We start from the raw sequence: 25,636 nt of genomic DNA, 5'->3' as shown, positions 1-25,636 counted from the left end.
ACTCGCGAGGTCAGGGTTAGAAAAGCTGGTCCCGCCTCTCTCAGGGCGAATATGGCTTCTTTCCCCTGGAGAGGGGTGGGTCTGAGGTGAGGAGCAGGAAAGCAAGGCGGAAGCTAGGGGAGCGAGGTGGAGTCTTGTTTTCTCTCCGCTCTTCTTTCTCCTGGAGCGCAACAGACGAGGAGCAAGCTCCCGTCTTGAGCTGGGTGGAATGGGCTGCCTTTGCGCCGTTCGTGGTTGGAAGGAGCAGCGGTGGAAGAGGCTATGATGGCGGAATTGCGGGGGGGAAATTGGGTGGGCATCAACGGTAGAAGAGAAAGGCCGCACCCTGAGCCGGACGACCCCCTCTGCGGGTGGAAATGGTTTTTCCCCGGACGGAAGTAGGAGTAGTAAGGGCGGAACTATGACAGAGAACCCAGAGGTAAGGGGGGAACAAATGTAGTTACTAGCTTCCCTAAACTCTCGCGAGATGGGGAGAAGGAAGTCCCACCCTTCTTGGGGCGGAAATTGCTTCACTACTGCGGAGGCTGCACATGTGGGAATGAGGCTCTGGATATCAGGAGGAGGAGATAAGGGCAGGGATAAAGAGGCAGAGGCGGGACGTTCGGAAGTTGATTCAGCTCTGCCTCCTGGCGCCTGAATCTACCCGCTCAGCCGTTAGATTTACCGTACCCACTTAGATTTATCTCTCCCGCTGACCTGTGTAACTTCAGGCAGTCCACTTGCTCTCTCAAGGCTTGAATATCTCCAGTAAAAAAAAAAAAAAAAAATATATATATATATATATATATATATATTTAACGATGACCCGAGATCCCTATTATTTGCCTCTTTTAAGTGCTGCTCCTGTGCATGGGCATAGCAATAATTCTATCAACCGATATTTTTTTCAGTGCCTATTCTGTGCCACGCACAAGTCGACATTAATTGTTTATTATATGGTTGGTCCTGTAGTATTACGAGCATGATCTTATTTAATCCTTATAAGTTCTGACAACCAAAGACCAAGGAGGGACTGTGCTCCAATAAAGTTAGGCTGGTTAACTTGCTGCAAAAAGGAAACACTTGAAAGTGTGTAGCTAATTTTTCTTTCTTTTTTAATTACATTTTTTATTGTGAAATATAACATACATACAGAAAAGTGATAACTTTCAAAGTATGATTTAAGGAGTAGAGACAAATTTCAAAGAATGTTGTGGGTTACAGTTCCACAATTTCAGTTATTTCCTTATTGTGAAATATAACATATACAGAAATGTGAACAAGTAGCTATAGAGCAAATTTTGAAGCATGTTATATGTTACAGTTCCATCATGTCAGCTATTTCCTTCTAGCTATTCTAGTACCCTAGAAACTAAATATATATATATATATATATATATATATATATATATATAAGATTCAGTATTCGTAATCCCTTGTTAAATCCTGTCTTTTCAGTTGCTACCCCTCTTTCTCATTTGATCACTGTCACAATCTTCAGGAATATCTAGGCAGTGACCACCCTAATTTGTTCATACTGAAAAGGGTTGTCGACATTAAGGGGAAGAGGGATGCACCTGGTTGATTTTCTTGGAGAGGCTGTTGCCTCTGGGTTTTGGGACTTATCAGGCATAGGAACATTCTGGGGGATTTAAATTTCTGAAAAGTAAACTTAGTGAGTGAAACTTTTATAGAGTCTCAGAGAGTATAGCTATTTGCTTATGTTGAAAAGACTTGCAAGTTTAAACACCAGAGCAAACGGCATTAAAAATTTTTCCATAGTGAGACACTGTGTATGCAAAATGGCTTTATTAATAAGTCAATATGTTATGATACTGTCCCAGCCCATGAGGGCCATGCCAGTCCAGAGGCCAAAGAAGACAATGAGCATTTTCTGATACACGAACTTTTATTCAGGGTTTACTTACAGGGTGAGAAGTCGTGGAGAGATCATGACAGCTCTCTCAGACTGGACGGGCATCACATTCGCAGGAAAGTGACCACGCGATGCAAAGAGGACAGAAAGCCTTTAATAAGGGTTTAAGACAAAGGCCCTCCTAAGGGTGGGGGGAGCATAGATGCAGGAACAGCTCACTCTGACCTGAGGGGTGGTGCAGGAAGGACTAGAATAACACTTGAACAATTACATTTTGCTCTTTTTTGTGAGACTAAGAGCCTCTCAATTCCTGCCTGCTTCCCATAAAGTTTAAGGTCAATTTACCATTTTTCTCTTTACTGGCTTAGAAAGACAATAGGTTAAACATTTAGCTGCCTAGGTCATGCAGACTGTTCTGCACCAAAGATCTGCAGGCCTGTTTTGCTCAGGCCACAGGTTGCCACAGATACCAATGTCTGTTAAAAAATTAAACCATGCTTCTGGCATGACAAAATCATGTATTTACATTCATGTAATATGTGGTCAAAACCTATTTCATGCTTGTTTAGTGTGAAAAAAATGTTTGGCCTTTGTCCTTGGCTTCCAATAGGTAATCTCTGAGCCTTTGGAGATGTCATGCCTGATAGACATGCAGGTGTCTTTATTCGCCTGCAGGCCTTGGGGGTATTCAAGATGGGGGCTTCAAGCCAAACCAACAAGGGGCTGGAGACTGAGGGCAGCCATGTGGTCAGGCAACCAGGTTTACACAACCAAGCCCCAGAAAAGACTCTACACACCAAGGCTCAGGTGTCACACATCAGTATTGGGAGAGTAACACTGTCCTGAGTCCATAGGCAAAGGACAACTGGAAGCTTCATGTTTGACGTCTTGCTGGACTCTAGCCTCTGCTCTCCTGCCTTCCGCTGATTTTCATCTGTACCCTTTAGCTATAATAAACCATAACTATGAGTAAAAGCCCTTCCAGTGAGTTCTGAGAGTCTTTCTAGTGAATTATTGAACCCGAGAGTGGTTTTAGGAGCCCTTGAACTTGCAATTGGTGTGGCAAGTGAGGGTGATCTTGTGTGGACTCTTCCTCTAACTTCATAGTCAGCTAACTTCATAGTTGGTGTCAGAAGTAAGGGCAGTTATGGGGACTGTGCTTCCTCTAAAATTCACAAAACTGTTTTATTGAGAATATTTGTAGCATCTCATTTTTTTGGCCAGAATCAATATATCATATAAGTGTGTGAATATGTATTTGTATGCATGCTTAATTGTACTTGGGTAATATTCACTTTTTATACATTTCTAACATACATTTATAATATTTTCAGTTCTGCATACTGTAAGCTTAATTCACTTGTAAACTCACTTTTTTTTTGTTTTAAAGGAGAGCTTTGGAGTGCTTCACCAAATAAAGGAAGAGATAGGGTTAATATAGGAGTTTGGGAAGGGTGGAGCTTAGGTAAAATTTTAATCAGAGTTTTGATACACTCAGGGCAAAGCAGGCCTCGTGTAAGGGAGTCAATATCGTGCTGAGAAGCAGACTCAGGGACTTGTTTCCTTGGAAACTATAGAGTTAAGATAAATGTGTAATGTTGTCTTTGGAAACCTGTCTTCTGAAGCTCTACACCTGGGCTGGAAATCACAACTGCTTCTCTGTTTCAAAGTGACTTACATGGCTCAGATTCCCCTGGCAAGAGTGGGATGCCCCAGTCTCACTACTGATATTATTTCAAAATGAAAACTTTCTGTCAGTCTGATTTCAGATAACACAATTTCTCAGCATTGTGGCCTAGGTGTTAATGTTTATAGGTTAGTTTTTACAGGTTCATAATCATAGCAACTCTGTGAAGTGGTTATAGACCAGGTAACTAAGCCTTAGTGAGTCAAGTCACTTATCCAAGGTCATGTAAGGTTAAAGCCTAAGCTGAGAACAACTGATGATTTCTCAAGCTCTTTCCAATAAACTCTGTAGACAGACTTGAAAAATAGTGGTGTTGGGGCCTCTGATCCTGATAAATTGTAAAATGTCTCTCTTCACCTGCATCTCTCTTATTCCTTGGGCCCCTCATCTCACACTTCTGTCAGGTTCTCTCTTGACCTGGAATTCAGGTGTAAGGCTACAGATACAATGATATCAAACAAAAAAAGCCTATGTGTGATGCTTTTTGACGTATTGAGTGAGGGACTTATGATAGGTCTTCTCAAACCTCCCATGGAGAACTTTTTTTTTTTTTTTTTTAATTCAGAAATTTAGCTGTATCACTTGTGAAATACAATTCACTGTTAAATTTGTCCCAAGACTGGGGAAATGTTACTATTTTTTTTTCAAGAGTAAAAATCCAAACAAACTTAACCTTGTTTCTGTCTTAAGGAGATCATCTACTATACTCATGTAAGATGTGCCACCCCCTCTTTCCCCCATAGTTACATTTTCCGGGGGGGTGAGGTAGGGGTGGGAATCAAGTTACCTGGTGACATCCAGACTCTGCTTCCCAAAAAATAGGTCAGTCCAGAGGGGTATGTTAATTGGTTTGAGGGCACCAAGTTGTTCATGTCACAATGGGGAGGTGGGCACAGCCCTGGAGGGCTTTAACTTGGTAGGAGCAAAACAATTCCTAAGGAATTAAACAGATTGTGTTTACGCAATCAATTATTCTGAACTCCCAGAGAGGAGGTGAACATGGGTGCTGCCCCTGGGTGTACTTTTCTTGAGTGAGAGATGTACACAGACACAGGTAGACACAGCCTATATAGGCCTATGAAATACTGGGAAAAAAATAGCATAAATGCAAAAGTATTCTTCACATACTTTCATTTATTGAAGTTTCTCAAAATGCAACTACTATATACGTCAAGACTACTTTTTAAATTTGGAATGTTACCAAGGTCATTCTCCATTTTGGAAATCTGGTCACCACAGGTGATGTGTGGGTCAAGTGCCCTGAAGGAATGTAGTGGTCTCTGTCCAAGGGGCTTAACAGATATTAGAGTCAGATGCTTGCTTCTGGAAAGAGGGTCTATGCGGGGTATGGTTTATAGGGCTGGGTCTAGGCAAACATGGGTCAGGGGCTGCTGAGCCAGCTACACAATGGGACACAGGGTGTAGAGGAGTCCCACCTGGATTAGGCATTGAGGGTTCGAGAGTAGACTGGACAGAGATGGGTGGGGCTGGGTCTCTGAAGGGGCAAGCGGCTTGGTGTCGGTTCTCCATTGGACAAGAAGTGTGGTCAAGTGTGGATCAGGTCCAAGCAGGGCGGAAGGGAGCATGGATTCCCACAGAACAGAATATGAAATGAGCTCCTAAAATAAAATGTGGGTGGCTGTGGGGGAGGAGAGAGAAGAGCAGGATGGTGATTTTTTACTTTTAAAACTTTATTTATCAAAAACAAAAACATTTCAAACAAAACAAAACCAAAGGAATAAGAAACACAAATATCCTAAAATAACTACATTGCTTCCAATATGCTCCTACCATATCTCAAGAAAATTAACAGGAAATGGCAAGGGGTGGAGCAGACTACTCACTGTCCATTGGTCATTATCTCCGAGGGCTGGTCAGTGGCCAGGAGCCCATTGGCTGCCCACACGAGTGAAGAGGGCTGCGCTCAAGTAGGCCTCTACAGAGGAGGCTGTACAATTCTTACAGTTGCCCTTTATCCCCAAGGGTGACCACTGCAGAGGCCCCATCTTTCTTTCCTCAGGCACCAATGGGGAGGTCCCAATGATTTGACAGACAGAGTAGGCATAGCCAGTGGCCTGTGTGAAAGGCCCTGATAAGTTTGGCAGAGAAGGGGAGGTGGGTGGGCTGCAGAGAAATGAGAAGGGCCAGTAAAGGGGCATGCTCCTGGCTGCTTTTCCCAATCTCTCTCACCTTCTCTTTTCCTCCCCTTTCTCGTGCCACCCTTCAACCCCAAATTACACTTTCTTTTTTACCCAGACAGCTGTGTGACTTTGGTGTACTGGGAACCCTTGGTCAGCTTTAAGTAGCAGGTCTTAGCCATGTTGCATGCTTCTCTCCTCCGTGACTATATGGGCTTGGTCATCTGTCACTGGGAGAGCACAGCAGTGCAAGGCTTAGGAAGAGCTATTAAGGAGCCATCATATATCTAAGTTATAACTAGGGGAGGGAAGGAAGGTATGAACTGCACTTGTCTTTTAGTATTTTTCTCTGCATCCTGAGAAGTGTTGCAAGTTTGTTACTCTTCATCTGTTAGGGAGAAGCAGCTCACCTTGTCAAGGCCCAAACAAGCAAGAACAAGCTATAATCAATCATTTTGAGTAAAAAGAGATGTGCATACCATCAAGACAAAGAATCTGCCACCAGGCACATTCTTTGAGCTTCCTGTCTGCCCCTTCTAAGGGTGAGAATGGGGATGGGGATCTCCAGGTCTTCCTATCTTTGGAATAGTTCAACAGGTCTTCGTATGTTTGGATTGGTTCAAGCAGAAGGACCCAAAAGCAGAGGAAAAATAAAAGTAGACAAGATTTTATTATTCCTTAATGATATCTTGAGTAGAAAAAGAAAACATTCTTTTGAAAAACTCTTCTGACTCATAACCGTCTTTTGGAGTCCTCAATTTGTCACCAACTGCTTTATAAAAATAGCCTATTCATGTTTCCCACAGATCAGCACCACAAATATACACAGGTGCTTGCAAGATATATTCTAAGGTATGACATTGGCACAGAGAGTTGACAACAGAAGGGTACACAGGAAAAATCTACACATTGTGTACTAGGGACTATAACTGATAGGAATACCAAAAAGTTTCACTAAGTTTATTTGTCAGGAACTTAAATCCTTTGGAGTGCCCCTATGCCAGCTAAGTTCCGAAACCCAGAGGCAATAGCCTCTTCGAGAACATCAACTAGATGTTTCACCTTTGCTTATAAAGTTGACACCCCTTTTTTAAACATGAACAGGTTAGGGTGGTCACTGCCTAGACATCCCTGATGATTGAGAAAGTTACTAAACTAGAGGAAGGGGTAGCAACAGACAAGACGGAATTTAATAAAGGATTATGAATACTGAATCTTTATATAATTTTCTTTTCCTTAGTTGCTAGTGTATTAGAATAGTTAGAAGGAAAAAAGTGAAACGGTGGAACTGTAACCCATAATGTCCTTTGAAATTTGTTATATAGCTACTTGTTAAATTGTAATTTGAAAGCTATACCTTTTTGTATATATGTTAGATTTCACAATAAGGAAATGACTGAAACTATGGTACTATAACTCATGATAACTTTGGAAATTTCCTATACATCTCTTAGTTAAATCATGCTTTGGAAGATAGTACCTTTTTGTATATATGTTATGTTTCATAATAAGGAAATAACTGAAACTATGGAATTGTAACCTGTAATATTCTATGAAATTGCTCTCTAACCACTTGTTAAATTGCACTTGGAAAGTTATCTCTTTTATGCATATGTTATATTCTACAACAAAAAATATGATTAAAAATTGCCTATTAATTTGGGGCCTTACAAGAAGATGGGATCCTTCCCTGATCTTTGCTTAAAAATTTCCCCTAAAATGCTTGGGCAACTCACTTTACCTCTTTAGGTTTTGTTCCCCCATATGTTAATGAGAATAATCATGCATAGCTTACAGTATACAGCAGGCACTCAATGAATGGTAATGATTGCCTCCTATCTTTCGGGGTCTTTAAACTAGACACATGAGCCTCCCTGGTTCAGGATAAAACCTTGATAAAGACTACTTAATTCTTCCTGTTCTGTTTGGTCTCAGTTTCCCGATCTGAAAAATGTCATTTTAGATTAGCATCAAACTAATCCATTGGCCAAAGCTAGCCTGAAACTAGATTTTTTTGGCCCAGAGAGGATTTAAAGAAGAAAACTGAGTCAGCAGTTGGAAATTAAGATACTTTACATAGGAATCTAGTTTTCTAGGTTCTCTTGAAAAATCAGAATATGTGGCAACACTGAGCCCACATTCATGCCTGGCAACGACCGATGAGGGCCAAGAGAAGGTTGCCCCTTAGAGCACGCACTCTGCTTGCCAGTACCTGCCCCACCTGGCCTTTACTCATTTACCTGCTCTGCCTGGCCCTGCAAGGGTTTCAGTTTTAGGCCCTCTGCACAGCTGGAAACTGCCTATGCCAGGCTCATAGCAGGCACTTAATTATTGAATCAGTAAATCTTCCACTATCTTCCTCTACCCCTCTTTCTTATCTGGCCATAATAAGAAATCCAAGTTTGTGTCCATTTGCAGTAGTTATTGAATAACTGATTTTCACTTTGAGAAGTGAATTGAACACATCCTTTCTATCAGTCAGGATAGACTGTTGGGCTGTGGCAACAAACAATCCCCAAATCTCAGTGGCTTAAAACACAAATTTATTTCTTGCTTACTCACATAAACATAGACACAAAGTGAAAATATGCTTCTCTTTTCACAGGCATTGAGACAGCTAGGAGTGCACAGGTATGGACAGAATCACGTATCAAATACAAACCCTGGAACTTGAACTCATGCAAAAACCTAGATACTGGTCAGCTTAAATTTTACAACTCTCTCTTTATTGGGGATTTCAAAAGATCCCAGGACCCAAGGAGGGGGAGGGGAATGAGACTAACCACCCTCAGTCAAGGAAATGCCCCATACTATAAATGGAACTGAAAGCTAACAAAGCACCTGAAAGCTTAAAAGAGGCTTGAAGCTTGTACTACATTGAACTTCATGCACAAATCCATAAGTAAAATACCAAATTTGCAGGGTCTGTAGACCATGGACCCTCTGCACCAGAGAGGCCTCCACTTCTGGGCTTCTAGCTCAGAAGGGAGATGGATCCCAGACGCCCAATATGCAGAGCCACGGAGGGGGCTGGGCTGGGTCGGAGAGAGGGGCCAGTGGGCTGGAATCCTCTTCCACCAGTAGGAACTACAGGCAGGAACGAAGAAGGCAGGACTGAGTCACATCAGTTTCCCCTTCCAGCAAACCCCTCTTCCTTATCCCACCCCACTGAGGCCTCATGCTTTGTTTACCTGGATTATCACACATGCCTCTTCCTCACCTGATTTTCTCCACCTGTGTCTTGCTACCCCTCCATCCCTCCTCACAGCATCTCTCTTTCTAATGTTTAGAATTTCTGAATAGTTCCCTTCCTAGCTCAGAAACATTCCTGGGTTCTCCTTCATTCACAGTTGCTGGTCTAGACGCCTCTCTCTGTCCCCAGGTGTTTCTCACTCCTCAAGGGTCCTCCAGTTCTCTCCAGACTAGTCACTGCACCTTGGGAAGGCATCTAGGCTCCCCAACTAGAGGAAGCTCCTTGCAGGCAGCTCAGACCTCGTTCCAGGCCAGACCCTTACCACCTCTCCAGTCCCATTCCAGACTTCAGCAGGCAGCCTGATCCTTAGAGCCTTGGGCTGGAGTCAGGAAACCAGGCTCTGCCACTGTCTCACCTTTGGGCAAGTCCTTGCCTCTCTTGGGGCCTCACTTTCCTTGACATCAGGGCTTGGACATTTGCTGTTGAGCATAAACCTTGATAAACTGTTGACCCATTAAACAATCCTCAACTGCAATCCCAGGGGCCAGACTGAGGGCCCTGGGGGCCTGGGCCTGAGGAGATTCATTCTGCTGACCCCCATCTCCTTGGTTAATCCCTGCTGACTCCAGTGACTTCCATTTCCCACCATCCCTATCCCACCCTCTCCTTTCAAGGAACAGGCTACCTGGTGGGCCACAGGGGTGGAACAGGGAGATCCAGGCAGAGCTGGTGGGGACAGAAGGAGTCAGGCGAGGAGCCTGGGATGAATCTTTCAGCCCCATGAGGGCCTCAGCTGCTTCCCTCTGCAGCTGCCGCTCTGAGGGGGCTGACATCCAGGCCAGGCGAGAGGTTCCAGGGGCCTGCAAAGGGAAGGGAGAGAAGTAGACTAGGAACCCCAGCTTCTGACCACCCTCCAAGTTTTCCCTCAGCCCCTGGTTCTTTCCCAGGCCCCTGTTCTTCCCTTCCCCCAGGCTCAGCCCCCCCCCCCCCCCCCCCGGGTCCTGAATCCCACTTCTTTCCCAGGACCTGTGGCTGCAGCAGAAGAGGGTCTGGGGTGCCACAGGGCTGGAGGATCAGAGTTGAGCATCTAGAAGCAGGAGAGAAAATGCCATGGGGATTAGACACATGGACACACATAGACACAGAAAGAGGAACAGGATTTTTCTATATCCTGATCTGGGAACCCAAGTGCCTGCTAGGCCACTCGGCTTTGTGGCCTTTGGCAAGGCCCTTCCCTTGTCTTGGCCTGCTTTGTTTTCTAGAAAATGAAAATCCCCGCCAGCTTTTTCTTCCTAGGGCTATGGTGAAAATTACAGGAACTTTTAAAACTGGACTGGGATTACTGACCCTTCCCAGAGTCTGGTTTTCCTTCCCACAATTCCCCAGTCCCCATGGACCCTGAAGGACCCACTTAGCCCACCTTTAGGAAGCTTTCTCTAATGGCCTCTGGCTTCTCCTTTGGGCATCTATGGCCCTTACCAACAGGGCCGCCCATCTCAGCAGGCCTGAATCTTACCTCAGGCTCCATCTGATTATCTGTTTCAAGTGGATTTAATAGCTATTGTTTGTTCAAGGCCAGGGACTGTGTTAGGGGTATTCCATCCATTATTGTTACTTCTCATGACCATAACTCTGAGAGGTAAGTAGTAGTGTCTCCAATTTATGGAAAGAAAAACAGGCTCAGAGAGATAAAGTCACTTGTCTAAAGTCTCACAGATAGGAAACAGCAGAGCTAGGAGAGCTCTGCCTTGCCTGTCAGCCCTAAGACCTTTTCACTCTCTTTGGCATTCACTGTAGTCGTCCAGCACAGGGTTAGGCACATGATAAACACACAGTTCCTCTCTACTCACGTGCGGGGCAGGCCAGGGGGCCCTTGGTGCTCTTCAGAGAGAGGAGCTGTCAGTATCGGGCGAGGTCCTGGGCAGGTTGGGAGAGGCCCATGAATGGGCAGCCGGAGGGAAGTACTAGGGTCAAAACCTAGTGACCGTAAGAGAATACAGAGTATACAGGGGTCAGAGATCAAGGCTGCTGTCCTCCCTTCCCCCACCCTGTGTCCTCCTCTTCCTCTCCCCTCTCTGATACAGTTGTACACTGGCACTCAAATACTGTCAAACAAATGTTGGATGACCATCTTACCAGAGAAGGGATGCAAAGGGACAGCAGATTCTTGGTACAGCAAGCGGCATACCACTGGAGGGGGTATGGAGAGGCCTGGAGGCAGCCAGTGCCCAGGGGCCCAAGGGCCTGGAGGCAGCGGAGTCCAGGGCAAGGGTAAAGCTCCTGGAGGACGGCTGAGCAGCAGAGGCCCACAGGAGTTCTCCTGCAGGTTGGGGTCAGATACAAAGCTGGGTATGGGGAAGAGGAGTGGCCATGTTCTGGGATGGGGTAGGTAGGACCCCAAAACATCAGAGCTGAGAAGGCCTTAAAGTCCCAGTCCTGTACTTTGCCGATGGAAAAGAAGTGACTTATGCAAGTCAGGGCTGGGACTAGCTAGAATCAGGTGTCTGAGGACCAGAGGAAGGGGCCTGGGCAGTGGCTAGGGTGGACCCCCTCCCTCAAGGCCCAGATGCTCCTTACCTTCCCAGGGGGTGTCAGCGCCAGTGGGACTTCCCCATGGGGGGTCTGAGGCTGGGGCGCTAGGTTCTCCTTCCCAGCTGTGAAGGGACCAGGGGGAGCTCTGGTGAGCCCTTTTCCCTCACCCCCATCCCACCCCACCTCTAAACTGACCCCTCACCTCCCCATGGCCCTTTTCTACCCCCAAGCTTCATCCATCCTCCCAAAACTTGATCTCATTTTATAGGGGAGGCTGAAGCCCAGAAAGTAGAAATACCTTGCCCAAGGTCACTCACCAAGTAGATGGCAGGATTGGGCCTCTTTTCTCTACTTATGTTTTCTACACTCAAACCCCTACCCTGTCCCTGGAGAGAAATACTCACAGGAGATGCCTGGTTGAATAGCTCCCTTCTTGACCCGGCTGGGAGCTTTGGGAGGAGCGGCCCCTTTCCTCATCAGTCCCTGAGCCAGGTGCCTCTTTAGCTGCGCCTCCTGCTGCCTACGCAAGGCCACCTGGGCAGCCATGACCCTTCGGCGCTCCCTAAAAGAGGAGGTTGTGAGTCTAAAGTCAGCCACGCTTAGGGAAGGCCCGTCCTGCCCTCCCCGCACCGCACACTCACAGGATGAGGACACACTTGTGACACTCGCAAGCCTGGAAGAGGCAGAGGCGCTTATGGCCCTTGAGGTGGGCAGTGATGCCGTGGTTGCGGCAGCGGGCGCAGGTCGGAGAGCGACTGACAGCTCTCCTGGGGACAAGCTCAGTGCCCTGGGGGGCTGTGGCCTCAGCCCCTGGGGCGGGGTCTGAGGGGCAGAGGTGGACAGCAGGCATTTCACTGGGTTCCATGGATCTAGGAGCAGGAGTGGAGGGTCAGGAAGGCCACATGGGCTTTCTCAGGACCAACCCTGCCAGCCTCTGGGAGGCCATGCAAGGGGCTGCTCCGTCCTGCCCATTTCTGGATTCGGCTTTCACCCTCCCTCCTCCCCTGGAGTTCTCCCCTCTTCACCCCACTACCTGTCTCAGGTACCCTCCTTCCCAGGCACCGTTTTCCCAAGAAACACCTTTCCCCTTTCCTTTCTTGGGTACCCTTTCAGTCCAAAAATTATTCTCTTTGGCTCACCTTCCCGCTTTTCCATGCATAAATCCTAGTCTCAGGCATCCTCATGCTCTCTCATGCCCCCTTCAAGGATCCTTGCCACCCCTTTCTACCAGCACCCTATTCCATCCCCTTCAACACTCATCACCTCACTCTCTTGCACGTATTTAATTCCTACAAATATTTTTATGCCCCCACACTCAATTCTAGTATTAGTCTTCTGTAAGGTAGGCAATTCAATTTCCCCACCTCCCCCCCCACTCCTTCAATCCGATTCTGTTCTTGCGCCCTTTTCCTCAGAATGCTCTCCTGCACCCCCAGCAATTACATTATTTTCGCGGATCCCCTGCCCCACCTTCAATAATCGTTTTCATTAACTCTTGCCTGCCTACCTTATCCAACAAATGTTTCTTGAGCCCCTCCCCTGTGCCAGGCCCCGCTCTAACCCCAGAGCCCTCTTCCAGCGCTAACTCCTCTCTTGCACCCGCAGGACGCCCAGTCTCTCCTGCAAACCCCGGCAGTCGCCGCCCCCAGCGCTTCATGCTCCTTTGTCTCGCCCCTCAGGGCACCACCTGCTCCCTGAGCCGTTACTCTGCGCACCCCCTTCCAGCAGCCGGCCCTCCAAGCGCTGGGCACCCCCCGTCTCGGGCCCGAGACAAGGGGCGGGACCCGGGGCGCGCGCGGGGTGGCGGAGGGGCGGTGCGGGGCGCGAGGAGCTCGGGTGGGACCCCACCGAGGGGCGAAGAGGGGATGCCTGGGGCGGAGGTCCAGCGCAAGAGGGAGGGAAGAGAGGAGACGTGGTAGGGGAGGGGTCCGCGTTCGCCAGCCCCGCGGATTACCACCAGCCACTAGCCGGGTTGGATTCAGTCAAGAGAAGGGTCCGTCCGAACCGAGCGAAGAACTGGCGTGAGGAACCGCCGGCTCTCGTGCTCCTTTGTCGCCCCCCTTTTCACAAGGGCCAATAAGCTTCAAGCGCCGCCTCCTGCCGTCGAGGAGAACGACCAATGACCTTGGGGATCCAGTGCGTAACGGCCCGCCCCTTACCTCCAGGCCTGCTTTTCCTGGCGAGGACTACCAGGCCAGCCAATAGCGCGTCGAGTTGAACCTCGCGCCCTCCCCTCTTTCTCAACCCATGACTTGCCTTCCCAGAATGTTCGTCCCCTGTTGGCGGAGGTGGCCAATGGGGCGTCGAGTACCGCTTCCAGGGGCCGAGGCTGTCCCTGCCCCAGGAACGGCCCGCCAGGCCCCGCCTCCGCCCCGGGCGTTTACGCGGGCGACTGCGCACGCGCACAGCTTCGCCTTCTTACCCTCCGCTGCGCGTCCTCGTCTTCTGCCCTGTCCGCTTGAACTGTGCTTTGGCTACTTCTGTTTTAATTCATTTCTCTCCCGGTGCTCCAACTCCACATCTACCTTTCTCCACCTTTTACGCGTCCCCCACCCTGTGATTTCCCCGTGCCCCCTAACCCCCACCCCTGGGTCCCATCCTCTCAGGCTGCGCCCTTGTCTCTGGGTCAGTTCTGCCCTCCCTCGCCTGGATTTCCCCTCTCAGTCTCTCGGCCTCTTTGTCCTGCTGATCTTCGGACTCTCTTTCTTCCCGGACCCTGTTCCCTCTGTGCGTCCCCCTCTGGATTTCACCCCGTTCTCGGGGCTCCGTTCTGCACTGGTCGCCCTCTGTGTGTCAGACCTGTCGCCACGTTTTCCCGCCCTGTCGTCTGAGTGGTCCCCCTTTGTGCATTCCCGCCCGGCCGTCTTTTCTCTTTTTCACTCTCTGATATTGGCCACCACCACCCCCGAGTTCCCCATCGTTGTGTCCCCTCCTCATTTTCCTTCCCCTTCCCCTCTGATTGTGTGGCCTCTGCAGATCCTCCCCTCTCCCACCCCCTTCCACCCGCAAGGTCCATCCTTTCAGTTTGCTTGTTCTCTGGATAGTTTGTCTTCTCCAGGGGCCGCATCCCCCCTGACAACTCCCCCACTAAGGATTTCAGTCTTTTCCGGTTGTGTGCCCCTTTGTGCTGAGATTATTGGGTCCTGTACTTTTGCATCCTGGGCTGTTGTGTGTCCTCTTCTCTGTCTGGCCCAAGGCGTCTGTCTGTGTGGCTCTTCCCCAACCTTCATTTCCCTTTCCTGTGTCCCATCTCTTCCGCGGGCCTTAGCCCCATTGTTTGCCACCGATTTCTGGGTGACAGAGCCTGTCTTTGGCATTCGGAACAGAAAAGACTTCGCTCTCTGTGCCGGGAAGCAGTACTAGATAAAGTTTGAAAGGTGGTTTGAGGCTAATGGGGATGAGGGCTTGAACGCCAGCTAAAGAGGTTGAACTTGATCCTTTAGATGGTGGGGAGAGAGACATGGGAACCAATCATTATGGAGAGTTTAGCATACCCCAGCACTTTATATTGATAATCTCATTATTCTTCACAATGACCTGTGAGATGTATTATTAATTCATTTTATAAATGAGGAGGCAGGCTCAGAGATCATCCCATTGCACAAGATCACACAGCCAGTAGTAAGTGGAGTAAGGATTCCAACCGTGGTATCCCTTTGAATCTAAAGCCCACTGGACTTTGTACCACCCACATTGTGTTATTTGGTTATTTCTTCTGATTTCCTGTTCCTCACTTCCGTTCCCTCCCCCTCCCATAAGCAGTCACTCTGAGGTGGTTAATGTGTATCTTTTGGTTTCTTTGTGTTCTGGTGAGATGTGTGGTGTTTAGGTGCATGCATTTCTAATTTATGCAAGTGAGATTGTGTTTATTGTTTAAAATAACCAGCAGTGTGCCTTTGAGAGCCATCCACTTGTTATGTGTACATCTAATCAGTTGCTTTTAACTGCTGTGGAGTGTGGATCCCCTGTGTGTCAAAGGGAGAGACGCTTAACGTTGCCTGCAGTTCACCAATAATGTTGCATATCCCTTTGTAGACCAGGGTGGAAATTTCTGTTACATACACCTAGGAACAGAATTGGGTATTTGGAAATTAAACTGGACTGTGGATTGCCAGGCTCCTCCCTGCAATGTCCCGTGGGGCCTGAGACACTGATCAGAACTCTCAGCACTTCTGTTCTGGGTCTGCAGTGGTGTGGGGTCACCCCACGAGCAGCGGTACACCAGAGTCCTTACAGGTCCACGTTCTTGACAACACTTACCCTTTCCCAGCTTTCCAGATTGCATTTTTGCTGCTTACTCTTGAGTTACAGCATCTTTTCACGTGCTTGTTAGCCAGTTGGCTTTTCTGTGAATTGCCTCTTCATATGCTTTACCAAAAATTTTCCACCAGCATCGCTTTCTTTTTCTTGTCAATTTGCAAGTGATTCTTGCCTGTTTTTGTCATTTTAAGGCATTGCATATGCTGTTCTTATGCCTATTTTGGCCTTTCATCTTATTTTAGAAATTTATTCATTTCATCTGGATTTTCAAATTTATAAATATAAAGCTGTTAACAATACTTTTAGTATTTTTTAAACATTTGCTGTCTTTTACTTCTCATTTTTTCATTCTGTATTTTTTTTTTTGCATCTTCTCTTCTTTTTCTTTGGATCAGCTTTGCCAGAGAATTATCTTATTAATCCTTACACAGAATGAGTGTTAGCTTTTTAAAAATCATCTTTTGTTGTAGTTTTTCATCACATTGATTTTTGCCATCCTTTTTGGTTTAATTGGACAGAGAGTGCTTTGTTGCTCTTCATACAACTCCTCAAGTTAATTCTTGAGAATTAACATGTTTGTTTTGTAATGCTTATTTTCTGATAAATGTGTTTAAAAGTATACATGTACTGCTAAATACTGCTTTAGGTGTGTCTGAAATTTTGATGTGTAGTTTTGAAGAAAACTTTATTTTGACTTAATGATTGACTCAGGAAGTTGCAAAAATAGTGACATTGAGGCCCTCGAACCCTTCCTCCATTTTCTCCTTGGGAACATGTTATATAACTGTAGTATATAAGCAGGAAATTGACATTAGTACACAGAAAGCTTTTAAAACTTCCATTTGTGAGTTGGATCTCGTTGCCTTTGGGGAGAGAAGAGCCTGTATGACAGGGATCCTTTGGATAAGCCAGCTTTCTCCCAGCAGCACTGTGTTCCAGTGCAGAGACCTCCACGGAGAGGGAGACGTTTGAGAAGCTAATGTGGCGGGTGGAGTTAGAAATTGCAGGGGAAACTATAGAGTTGGGAGGACCCACGTCCCTGAAGGGGGTACATACAAAAAACTGACACAACCAACTTTCTGCTCCAGAAACAGTAACCCAGAGGCAGGTGGAGAGAGAATTCAGGCACTGACGAGAACCCAGCTTTGCTTGGTTCTCCAGCATCCAGGACCTCCAGCATCCAGGACCATGGGGCCCCAGCATTTGAGCCCTGTACAGCTGCTGTACCTCCTAGGGGCCATCTCCATTCTGCCTTGTATGTCCTGTGTGGGAGGGGAGGGTGGCTGGCCCCAGGCCGCTGAGGGAAGGAGGGCTGGATATCTGGATGCTTCAGGGGGCCAGAATCTGTGGCAGCTGAGCTCTGGGTTACCAGTTCTGGGTGGATGAAAAATGTAGGGCCTGAGAAGACAGTGTGAGGAGCAGATGACTAGAAGAGCATTTTCCCTTTAGGGGCCGGGGCGCTTTTGTGCTATGAAGCAACGGCCTCGTACTTCAGAGCTGTTACCCTCCATAACTGGAAGTGGATTCTGATGAGGAGCATGGTGTGTAAGCTGAGAGAAGGCTGCGAAGAGACCCTGCTATTCTTCGAGGCAGGTGACGTGGGGGTGGGCTGGCTGCATTTCTTTTTTTGCTCACTATTCTCACCCCCGGCTCCACTCCCAGCGACTCTGGACTCGTGTTGGGGAGTATTGGCAGGACACTGGCCGGAGAGGGGCGGGCTCTGGCTGCTTGTGGTGTGGACTGGAGAAGAGGGCAGAATGGAGGTGGACAGACCCTGGGAGGACAGGGGCGATCTGGGGGAGAAGAAAAGGGTAGGACCCAAGGGAGAGAGGACAGAGGGGCTCCGAGGAGATGCCAGCGGGGCCCCCGCATTTGAGCCCTGCACAGCTGCAGTGAGTGGACACAGGGATGGGGGCCAGGAGTGGGAGGAGGCAAACTTGCTTCTGGGGCAGGGGAGGTACAGGAAGGAGCAGGGTGGAGTGTAAGGGTGTGGGTTCTGGGTGTGGCCAAGGCCACTGATCATAGCTCTCCAATTTTCTGCTCCTCAGGGTCCAGAAGGGGAGTTGTGGGCTTTAAAGGTTGCACCCCAGTTTTATCTCACCCAGAGAAAACCATGTACCTTGTTTCACCACCTGGACTCTCGGTTGCCGCCTACACCCGCGTCTGCCGGTCCTATCTCTGCAATAACCTCACCAACTTGGAACCTTTTGTGAGACTCATAGCCAAGACTCCCAAGTCGATAGGACTTTCTTCCCATACTTGTCCAAGCTGTTTGGGCGAGATCTCTAAGGATTGCCTCCCGAATTTTGTCACCACCGACACTTGCCCCCAGAGTGCCCCTAAGTGTTACAGCTCCACTGTACAATTTCTGGCAGGTAAGAGAGAGGAACTTTACCAAATGCCTACTCTTTACTGGGTGCTGTCGAGTGCTTTAATATCTCTGTGAGAGGCTGGTGGGATCTGGAGATGGGATTGGGGTTGCAGGGGACCGGGCACATGAAGTCCTCAAGGGGGAAGGGGTAACGCAACTTGGGCCCAAGTCTTTGGTGGGAAAGCAGGTTTCCTGATTCTGTGAGGGGCATCTGGAAAGAGGGCTGGGACCGAGAGCCTCGAAAGTGTCCCTGACTGCTCCGTCTCTCCCTCGCAGGATTTCTCAACACCACCATCCTCATTATGGGCTGTACTCCCGAACATCAGAAGCATTTATCAGAGATTCGGGTTTTCGGGAGCATCAGAATGATCGAAGCTGTCAACATCTTAGAGAAGTCCGAGTTTGCGCGTGCAGGGCCCTCCAATCGGGGTTCTGCCTTGGCCCTTTTTGTAGGCCTCCTGGTGGCTTTCAGGCACTGACCATCCACCTGGACCGGACAAACACCCAGACTCCTTTGCAGTTAGCAAATAAAGTCACAGAGCCTCCTTGATGCTTTGTGCTGTGGTCCATGAGAGTTGAGGAGGTGTGGGAGGTGTTGAGTGAGACCAAGAGTGTCCAGGGAGGTGGGGGGGTGAAGGCACCGGACAATGCATGTAGCAAAGGGAGGAGAGCCGGGGGGAGGAAAAAACCGGCACAGCCTTCTCTCCCCCCTCTTCTGGGGGACCTGAGCTCTAGCCTGGGTTCATCCAAACTGACTCAGGAGATTCAGGCTAAATCTCTCCCCTCTTCTGGGCCTTCGTTTCCTTCCTATCTAAAATGAAGGGCCTTGTGAGTTAGAGTTCAGTTTCATCAGGGCGATTTGCAATTTGAAGCCTGGGATTATTTTTCAAACGGCCCCTTATTGTCTGCTATGTACTGTGTTAGTGTTTTATATGTAGGATCTCATCTAATCCCCACAACCTATCTCTGTGAGATAGGTTTTCTCCTTACTGGGCAAAGAAGAAACTGGCTCTAGAAGCTTATGTTACCTGCCCAGATAGAATCTCCTCTGCAGCACTCTGTCCCTTCTGAGGGAACTTCCTGAGAAACCTGGAGACTTGAGCTGCTTTCTTCTGCTTGGTACTTGCTTCTTTGTTTAAGTTGGCAAATAAGGACAAGAGAGAATGGAGGAGTGCTAGGGATAGCTAGTTTTCACCCAGGGTTCATTCTTCTGGCTCCTAGGTGTGGAGGACAGCGTGATACTTCTCTCTGCCCATAGAGGGCGGCAGATACACCCTGCAACTTCACTTCTTCAAGATTGTGTGTGTGTGTGTGTGTGTGTGTGTGTGTTTCTGTGTGTACACGGGTGGGGAATAGGGAAGAGAGAGTGTGCAGGCCATTTACATGTGTAATCTCAGTTTAACTCAACTACCTTATGAGGTGAGAGGCAGTAACTTTCACTGTGGGCTGACCATTTACTGTGCATTACCTCATTCATCCTTACTACAATCTTATTAAATAGATATAGTCATTCCTCTATTTCCATTTTTCAGGTGAGGAGACAGGCTTAACTTGCCTGAGGCCACTGAGCCCACCTTTGTGAATAGCTTGGGCAAGTAGGAGCCATAGCATTGGCCTCTTAAGTGGGACTGACATGAAGACCTGGGTTCCCCGGGACAGGTTTTGGAAGGTGTGATTGGGAAGCCGAAGAAAAGTCGTGGTCAGCAGAGGAGGGCTGAGTGAGTCCAAAGAGGTTGTGTCAGGAGACTATTAGGTCACCAAGGAAGGTTTCTGCGGGGCAGTTTTTTCACTGGGCTTCATCCCCGCTTTCCTTACTTCGGACTAATCAGGTGAGTAGATAATCTTAGAAGGCTGAGCCGAAGCCTGGGTAGTTCAAGGCAAACTTCATGGATTCTGTTAACCCCATTAGCCCAAGGGGGTGAGGACATCAAAGATCTACAGAAGAAGTTGAGAAGTCAAAGGAATGGTTGTCATAGGTGTCCCAGTGGATGCCCTTGTCCTGATACCAGGGATGGGACATATTATTACATACGAAAGATTATATGTAACCAAAATGTTGGTTGTGGAGTATAATTTAATGAACCCTGTGTTAGGGTTCTCCAGAGAAACAGAACTGCCAGGATATATATATATATATATATATATATAAAATATAACTTATAATTTTATAAAGGGATTGTGCTAGTTTGCTAATGCTGCCAGAATGCAAAACAGCAGGGATGGATTGGCTTTTATAAAAGGGGGTTTATTTGGTTACAAAGTCACAGTCTTAAGACCATAAAGTGTCCATCAACGAAGGGTACCTTCACTGGAGGATGGCCAATGTTGTCCGGAAAACCTCTGTTAGCTGGAAAGGCATGTGGCTGGCATTGCTCCAAAGTTCTGGGTTCAAAATGGCTTTCTCCCAGGACGTTCCTCTCTAGGCTGCAGTTCCTCAAAAATGTCACTCTTAATTGCTCTTGGGGCATTTGTCCTCTCAGCTTCTCTGGAGCAAGAGTGCTTTCAACGGCCGTCTTCAAACTGTCTCTCATCTGCAGCTACTCTCTCAGTTTCTGTGCATTCTTCAAAGTATCCCTCTTGGCTGGAGCTCCTCTTCACAATGTCACTCTCAGCTGCACTGAGTTCCTTCTGTTTGTCAGCTCATTCATATGGCTCCAGTGATTTAATTTGGCCCCACCCTGAATGGGTGGGGCCACACCTCCATGGAAATTATCCAATCAGATTCATCACCCACAGTTGGGTGGGGCACATCTCCATGGAAATACTCAAAGAATTACAGTCTAATCAACACTGATACCTCTGCCCACACAAGATTACATCAAAGATAATGGAGTTTTGGGGGACATAATACATTCAAACCAGCACAGGGATTTTTTATTATAGCAACTGACTCATACGGCTATGGGGATTGGGAAGTCTGAGTTCCTGAATTCCGTAGGGCACGCCACAAGTTGGAAACTGATGAAAGTGAAGTTAAATTTCCCAGGAGAAGCTGGCTGTCTGAAGTAGAAGCAGAAATTATTCTTTCTGATTGCTGAAATCTTCAGTTCTTGCTTTAAAACATCCAACTGACTGGATGAAGAGGCTCCCCTCATCGCAGAGGGCAATCTCCTGTATTGATTGTAGATGTAACCAGCAGTAGAGGCAATCAACAGTCTATAGCTGCAACTCCCTCTTGTGAAATACTCTCACAGTAACAATCAGGCCAGAGCTTGCTTGACCAAACTGGCCACCCTAAACTAGCTAAGTTGACACATGAAAGTAACTGTTCTGGTTTGCTAATGCTGCCATTTTGCAAAATACCAGAAATGGATTGGCTTTTACAAAAGGGGTTTATTTGGTTACAAAGTTACAGTCTTAAGGCCATAACGCGTCCAAGGTAAGGCATCAACAATAGGAGAAAGGCCATTGTCATCTGGAAAACCTCTGTTAGCTGGGAAGGCACGTGGCTGGCATCTGCTGATCCCAGGTTGGGCTCCAGCTCCACTCCCAGCTCCTGTGCATTCTTCAAAGTGTCTCTCTTGGTTGCAGCACCTCCTTCTGTCCGTGAACACTTTTATAGGACTACAGCGATTCAGTTAAGACCCACCCTGAATGGGTGGGATAATACCTCCATGGAAATTATCCATCTCCATGGAAACAATCAAAGGATTCCAACCTAATCAACACTAATACGTCTGCCTGCACATGACTGCATCAAAGAACATGGCGTTTTGGGGGATGTGATACATCCAAACCAGCACAGTAACCATCACAAACCCCATGAACCTATCACCCAATCCAAAAAGTAGGACATCATAAGTAACTTGCATCTTACCCATCTTCCTTCCCATGCCATCCCCTTGCCTTCTCTCAAGAAGTAACCTGCTACTCTACATTTTATTTGATTTTACTTTGCTTGGGGATTTTTGTATTGTTTGGTCACTTAAGTACCAGAAGCTTAAACAATAAATATTGGTTAGATTTGCTTGCTTTTGGGTTCTGTAAATATGGCATATTATATGGAGTGTTCTGGAACTTGCTTTTAAAAAAATTTATCATTATGTTTCTAATATTCATCTGTGTTCCTTTGTGTGGCTTTGTTCCTCCATTTTCACCGACATGTAGTATCCTATTTTATTATTATATCACAATTTCCATTAATCTCTTGTTGATTATGCTTGCAGTTTCCCCAGCTAGGGCGTTGCTGCTACGACTGTTCTTGTACATGTCACTTGGTCACTTGGTGTTCACATGTAAGAGTTTCTTCTGGGGGTTCAACCAGGACTGAAATTGCCAGACAGTTGGGTTTGTACAGAGACAATGTTAAATTTTTTTCCAAAGTGGTTGTACCAATTATACATTACTAGTGACAGAGCAAAGAATTTCTGTTAATAAATATTTCCTCTAACTTTTCAGACTTTAAAATTTTTTCCAGTCTATTGGGGTTGGCCTGCATTTGTCCTAAGAACGTGGAGCTCCTCTTCATATGTACACTGGCTGTGTTTCTTCTTTTGTAAAATGTCGGTGTTCATTTTGTGTGTATGTCTATTTTTCTATAGAGTTCTATCTTTTTCTCATTGATAAGCAAGATTCCCTGAGTATTCTTATATACTAATCCTTTGTCAGATGATTTGTCTTCATTTCTTATGGTGCCTTTGGATGAACAGAATTTTAATGTAGGTGGATTTATCAATCTTCCAGTTTTATGGTTTATTGTTTTTTTGTGTCCTACTTAAGAGATCCTTTCCTACCCCCAAGTTCAAAAGATACTCTCCTTTATTTCCTCCCAAATACTAGGTTTGGCTTTTCACATTTGTTCTTTATCTAGAATTGATTTTAGCTAAGAATTAGGTAGGAATCTCATTTCTTCATATGGATAAATAGTTGCCTAGCCCCCTGTATTAAATAATTTCTTCTTTCTCCATTCATCTGCAATGACATCTCTGTCATATATCAAAGTTTAATATTCATATGGGCCCATTTCTGGGCTCTCTATTTTTGCATCGATCAAATATCTACCTCTTTTCCAATACTATATTTTCTTAATTTTTATAGCTTTTTACTGTCTTGATATCTGATAAGAAAATTCCCCCAACTTGTTCTTCATCTTCAGGAGAATCCTGGCTATTTGGGGGCTCTTGCACTTCCATATAAATTTAGGTTCTTGTCAAGTTCCTTGAAGTGCCCTGTTGGGATTTTGATTGGAATTTCATTGACTCATAGCTGAGTTAGGAGAGAGTTTAAATATTTATAAAATCGAGCCTTTCTATCCACGAACATGTGCTGTCTCTCCATTTACTTAGGTCTCCTTTAATATCTTCCAGTAATTTTTAAATTTTCTGCATTAGAATTTTGTACACCTTTTGTTATATTTATTCCAAAATAATCTATAGTGTTTGCTGTTATAATTACATTTTATATTTGTTTCTAATTTATAGAAATGCAATTGATTTTTGTAGTCTATGATCTGAAAACCAGACATTGCTAAGTTCTTTCATTATTTCTAATAATATATTTATAGGTTTTTTGGTTTTCTGTGTAGACAATAATCATCTGTGAATAATGACAGTGTTATTTTTCTCCCAGTCACCAATCCCTGCTGGCCAGGAGGACATCCAGCACAATATTGACAATGGTGGGCATCCTTTAGCACCTAAAGAAATTCCTTTCTATTCCTAGTGTAATAATTTAAAAAAATAAGTGATGTTGAATATTATTAAATGGTTTTTCTGTATTTAATGAAGTGATCATGTGTTTTCCCTTTAATCTGTTAATGTGGCAAATGATGTACACTTTGAAACACTTTTTATTGATGTAAAGCTTGCATACAATAAAAAGTACAGGAGTCATAAATGTATTGCTTGATGGAATTTCAAACTTGAACTCATCCATGTGCTCCAGCGGCTAGATACAAGCCCTCCTCATGCCGTTCGTCCATTTACAGATTTCTAATGTTAAATTGCCTTCGCTTTCTGGGTTAAATAAAACTTAGTCATGGTATCTCATCTTTTTTATAGCTTGCTGGATTGGATTTGCTAATACTTTGTTTAGGACTTTTGCCTCTCTGTTCACGAGAGTGATTGGCCTGATGTTTTCCGTTTTTGTACTTGTTTTTGGTCTGGCTTCAATGTCAAGGTTATACTAGTCTCATAGAATGAATTGGTGAATATTCCCATCTTTTCTTTTCTGTGGAAGAATTTGAGTAAGATTGAGATGACCTGTCTTGAAAGTTCTGTAGAACTCATGATACAATTCTTGGCTGGGTGTTTTCTTGCTTTCTTTCTTTCTTTTTTTTTTTTTTTAAAAAGCATTTTATTTTGGAATAATTAAACAAAAACTTTTAATATGGACAATTTCAAATATATACAAATAGAGTTTGTATACAAGTGTCTACAAATGAAACTCAGCTCAGTATACTAGAGAGAAGGGTATAGTAAACTTCCATATGTACCCATCAACAGCTTCAAAAATAGAAACTCATGACAAATCTTGTATCTCTACCCTATTCGCTCCACCCACTGGATTAAATATCAGAAACCATGTAATTTTGTTGTAAATATTTATATATGTACCTCTAAAATATCAACCCTCTTCCCTACCCCCCAATATTAAAAAAAAATCAAACAGAAAAGTTGTAAGAATGTTACAGGGAGCTCCCATTTATTTTTTAGCTTGATTTACCAAGGCCACATTAATTCTGCGTGTGTGTGTGTGTGTGTGTGTGTGTGTGTGTGTGTGTGTATGTATAGATGCAGGTGTATACACATATATTTTTTTATCATTATATGTATCTATGATTTTGTTTCTTTTTTCTGAATCATTTGAGTCGCTCTCAGTTGTTGTACCATTTTACTCCAACTACTTCACCATGTATCTCCTCAGAACCAGGACTTTATTGTACATATCCATAGGACTACTATAATGCCCAAGAAACTTAACATTAATACAATAATATAATCTAATATACAGTCTGTATTAGTTTCCTATTGCTGCTATAACAAATCACCAGAAACTTAGAGGCTTAAAACAACACAAATTTATTGTCTTATATTTCTGGAGGGTGGAAGTCTACAATGCTAAAATTTTATTCCTTGGGCTAAAACCAAGGAATCTGCAGAATCAAAGGCTGTGCTCCTTTCTGGAGGTTCTGGGGGAGGATCCATTTTCTTCGTTTTACGTTCCCTAGAGGCCAACCCATGTGCCTTGAGTGTGGCCCCTTCCACCGTCAGAGCCAGCGGCAGCAGGTTGAATCTTGCTCACATTGCATCACTCTGACATAGACCGTCTGCCTCCCCCTTTCTCAGTTAGGGACCCTTGTGATTACATTGTGTCCACCCAGGTAATCCAGGACACTCTTTCTTTTAGGGCCAACTGATCAGCAATCTTAATTCCAGCTTGTAACTTCTTCCCCTTTGCTGTGTGATGCAGCCCTCTCACAGGTTCTGGAATTAGGTCGTGGACCTCTTTCAGAGTACATAACTCTGTCTACCACAGGTCTTTATTCAAATTTCCCCAGTTTTTTCAGTAATTTCCTTTATAGTTGTGAGTATGAGTGTGTATGTGATCAAGGATATAATCAAGGATCATTTGTTGCCTTTATTTGTCATATACTTTTGGT

At 45.7% G+C, this 25,636-nt stretch overlaps 2 protein-coding genes across 4 annotated transcripts; one reads left to right on the top strand and one right to left on the bottom strand.

Moving 5' to 3' along the window:
* The first annotated feature begins 36 nt into the window (after nt 1-36).
* Nucleotides 37-18,576, top strand: LYPD4 (LY6/PLAUR domain containing 4). 3 transcript variants are annotated; one of them, XM_037820679.1, is made up of 5 exons: nt 37-418; nt 8,286-8,311; nt 17,115-17,258; nt 17,714-18,040; nt 18,313-18,576. In XM_037820679.1, exons 3-5 carry the CDS (start codon nt 17,195-17,197, stop codon nt 18,513-18,515), a joined length of 594 nt encoding a protein of 197 aa, XP_037676607.1. In that variant the 5' UTR covers nt 37-418; nt 8,286-8,311; nt 17,115-17,194; the 3' UTR covers nt 18,516-18,576. The 3 variants fall into 3 exon arrangements, with proteins under 3 accessions (XP_037676607.1, XP_037676608.1, XP_037676606.1); XM_037820680.1 differs by lacking the exon at nt 8,286-8,311; XM_037820678.1 differs by lacking the exons at nt 37-418; nt 8,286-8,311 and adding an exon at nt 16,107-16,920.
* DMRTC2 (DMRT like family C2) lies at nt 8,364-12,270 on the bottom strand. The gene is made up of 8 exons (XM_037820661.1): nt 12,047-12,270; nt 11,810-11,967; nt 11,451-11,527; nt 11,010-11,190; nt 10,724-10,850; nt 9,900-9,960; nt 9,559-9,733; nt 8,364-8,767 (listed from the first exon to the last, which is right to left on the bottom strand). The coding sequence occupies exons 1-8, from the start codon at nt 12,268-12,270 to the stop codon at nt 8,655-8,657; spliced, it is 1,116 nt and encodes a 371-aa protein (XP_037676589.1). The 3' UTR covers nt 8,364-8,654.
* Nucleotides 18,577-25,636: the final 7,060 nt, after the last annotated feature.

This window comes from Choloepus didactylus, chromosome 27, assembly GCF_015220235.1.
Source record: "Choloepus didactylus isolate mChoDid1 chromosome 27, mChoDid1.pri, whole genome shotgun sequence".
NCBI classification, from domain to species: domain Eukaryota; kingdom Metazoa; phylum Chordata; class Mammalia; order Pilosa; family Megalonychidae; genus Choloepus; species Choloepus didactylus.
This window is presented reverse-complemented; position numbering and strand designations above follow the sequence as displayed.

Excerpts from the sequence above, each read along its gene's own strand:
- LYPD4 (XM_037820678.1), top strand. The coding sequence starts at position 16,854 with ATGGGGCCCCAGCATTTGAGCCCTGTACAGCTGCTGTACCTCCTAGGG. Across the intron at positions 16,921-17,114 it reads GGCCATCTCCATTCTGCCTT|GGGCCGGGGCGCTTTTGTGC; the intron begins GTATGTCCTGTG and ends TTTTCCCTTTAG. Across the intron at positions 18,041-18,312 it reads CACTGTACAATTTCTGGCAG|GATTTCTCAACACCACCATC; the intron begins GTAAGAGAGAGG and ends TCTCCCTCGCAG.
- DMRTC2 (XM_037820661.1), bottom strand. The coding sequence starts at position 12,270 with ATGGAACCCAGTGAAATGCCTGCTGTCCACCTCTGCCCCTCAGACCCC. Across the intron at positions 11,191-11,450 it reads CGCTGACACCCCCTGGGAAG|AACTCCTGTGGGCCTCTGCT; the intron begins GTAAGGAGCATC and ends AACCTGCAGGAG. Across the intron at positions 8,768-9,558 it reads CCACCCCTGTGGCCCACCAG|TTCCTACTGGTGGAAGAGGA; the intron begins GTAGCCTGTTCC and ends TCCTGCCTGTAG.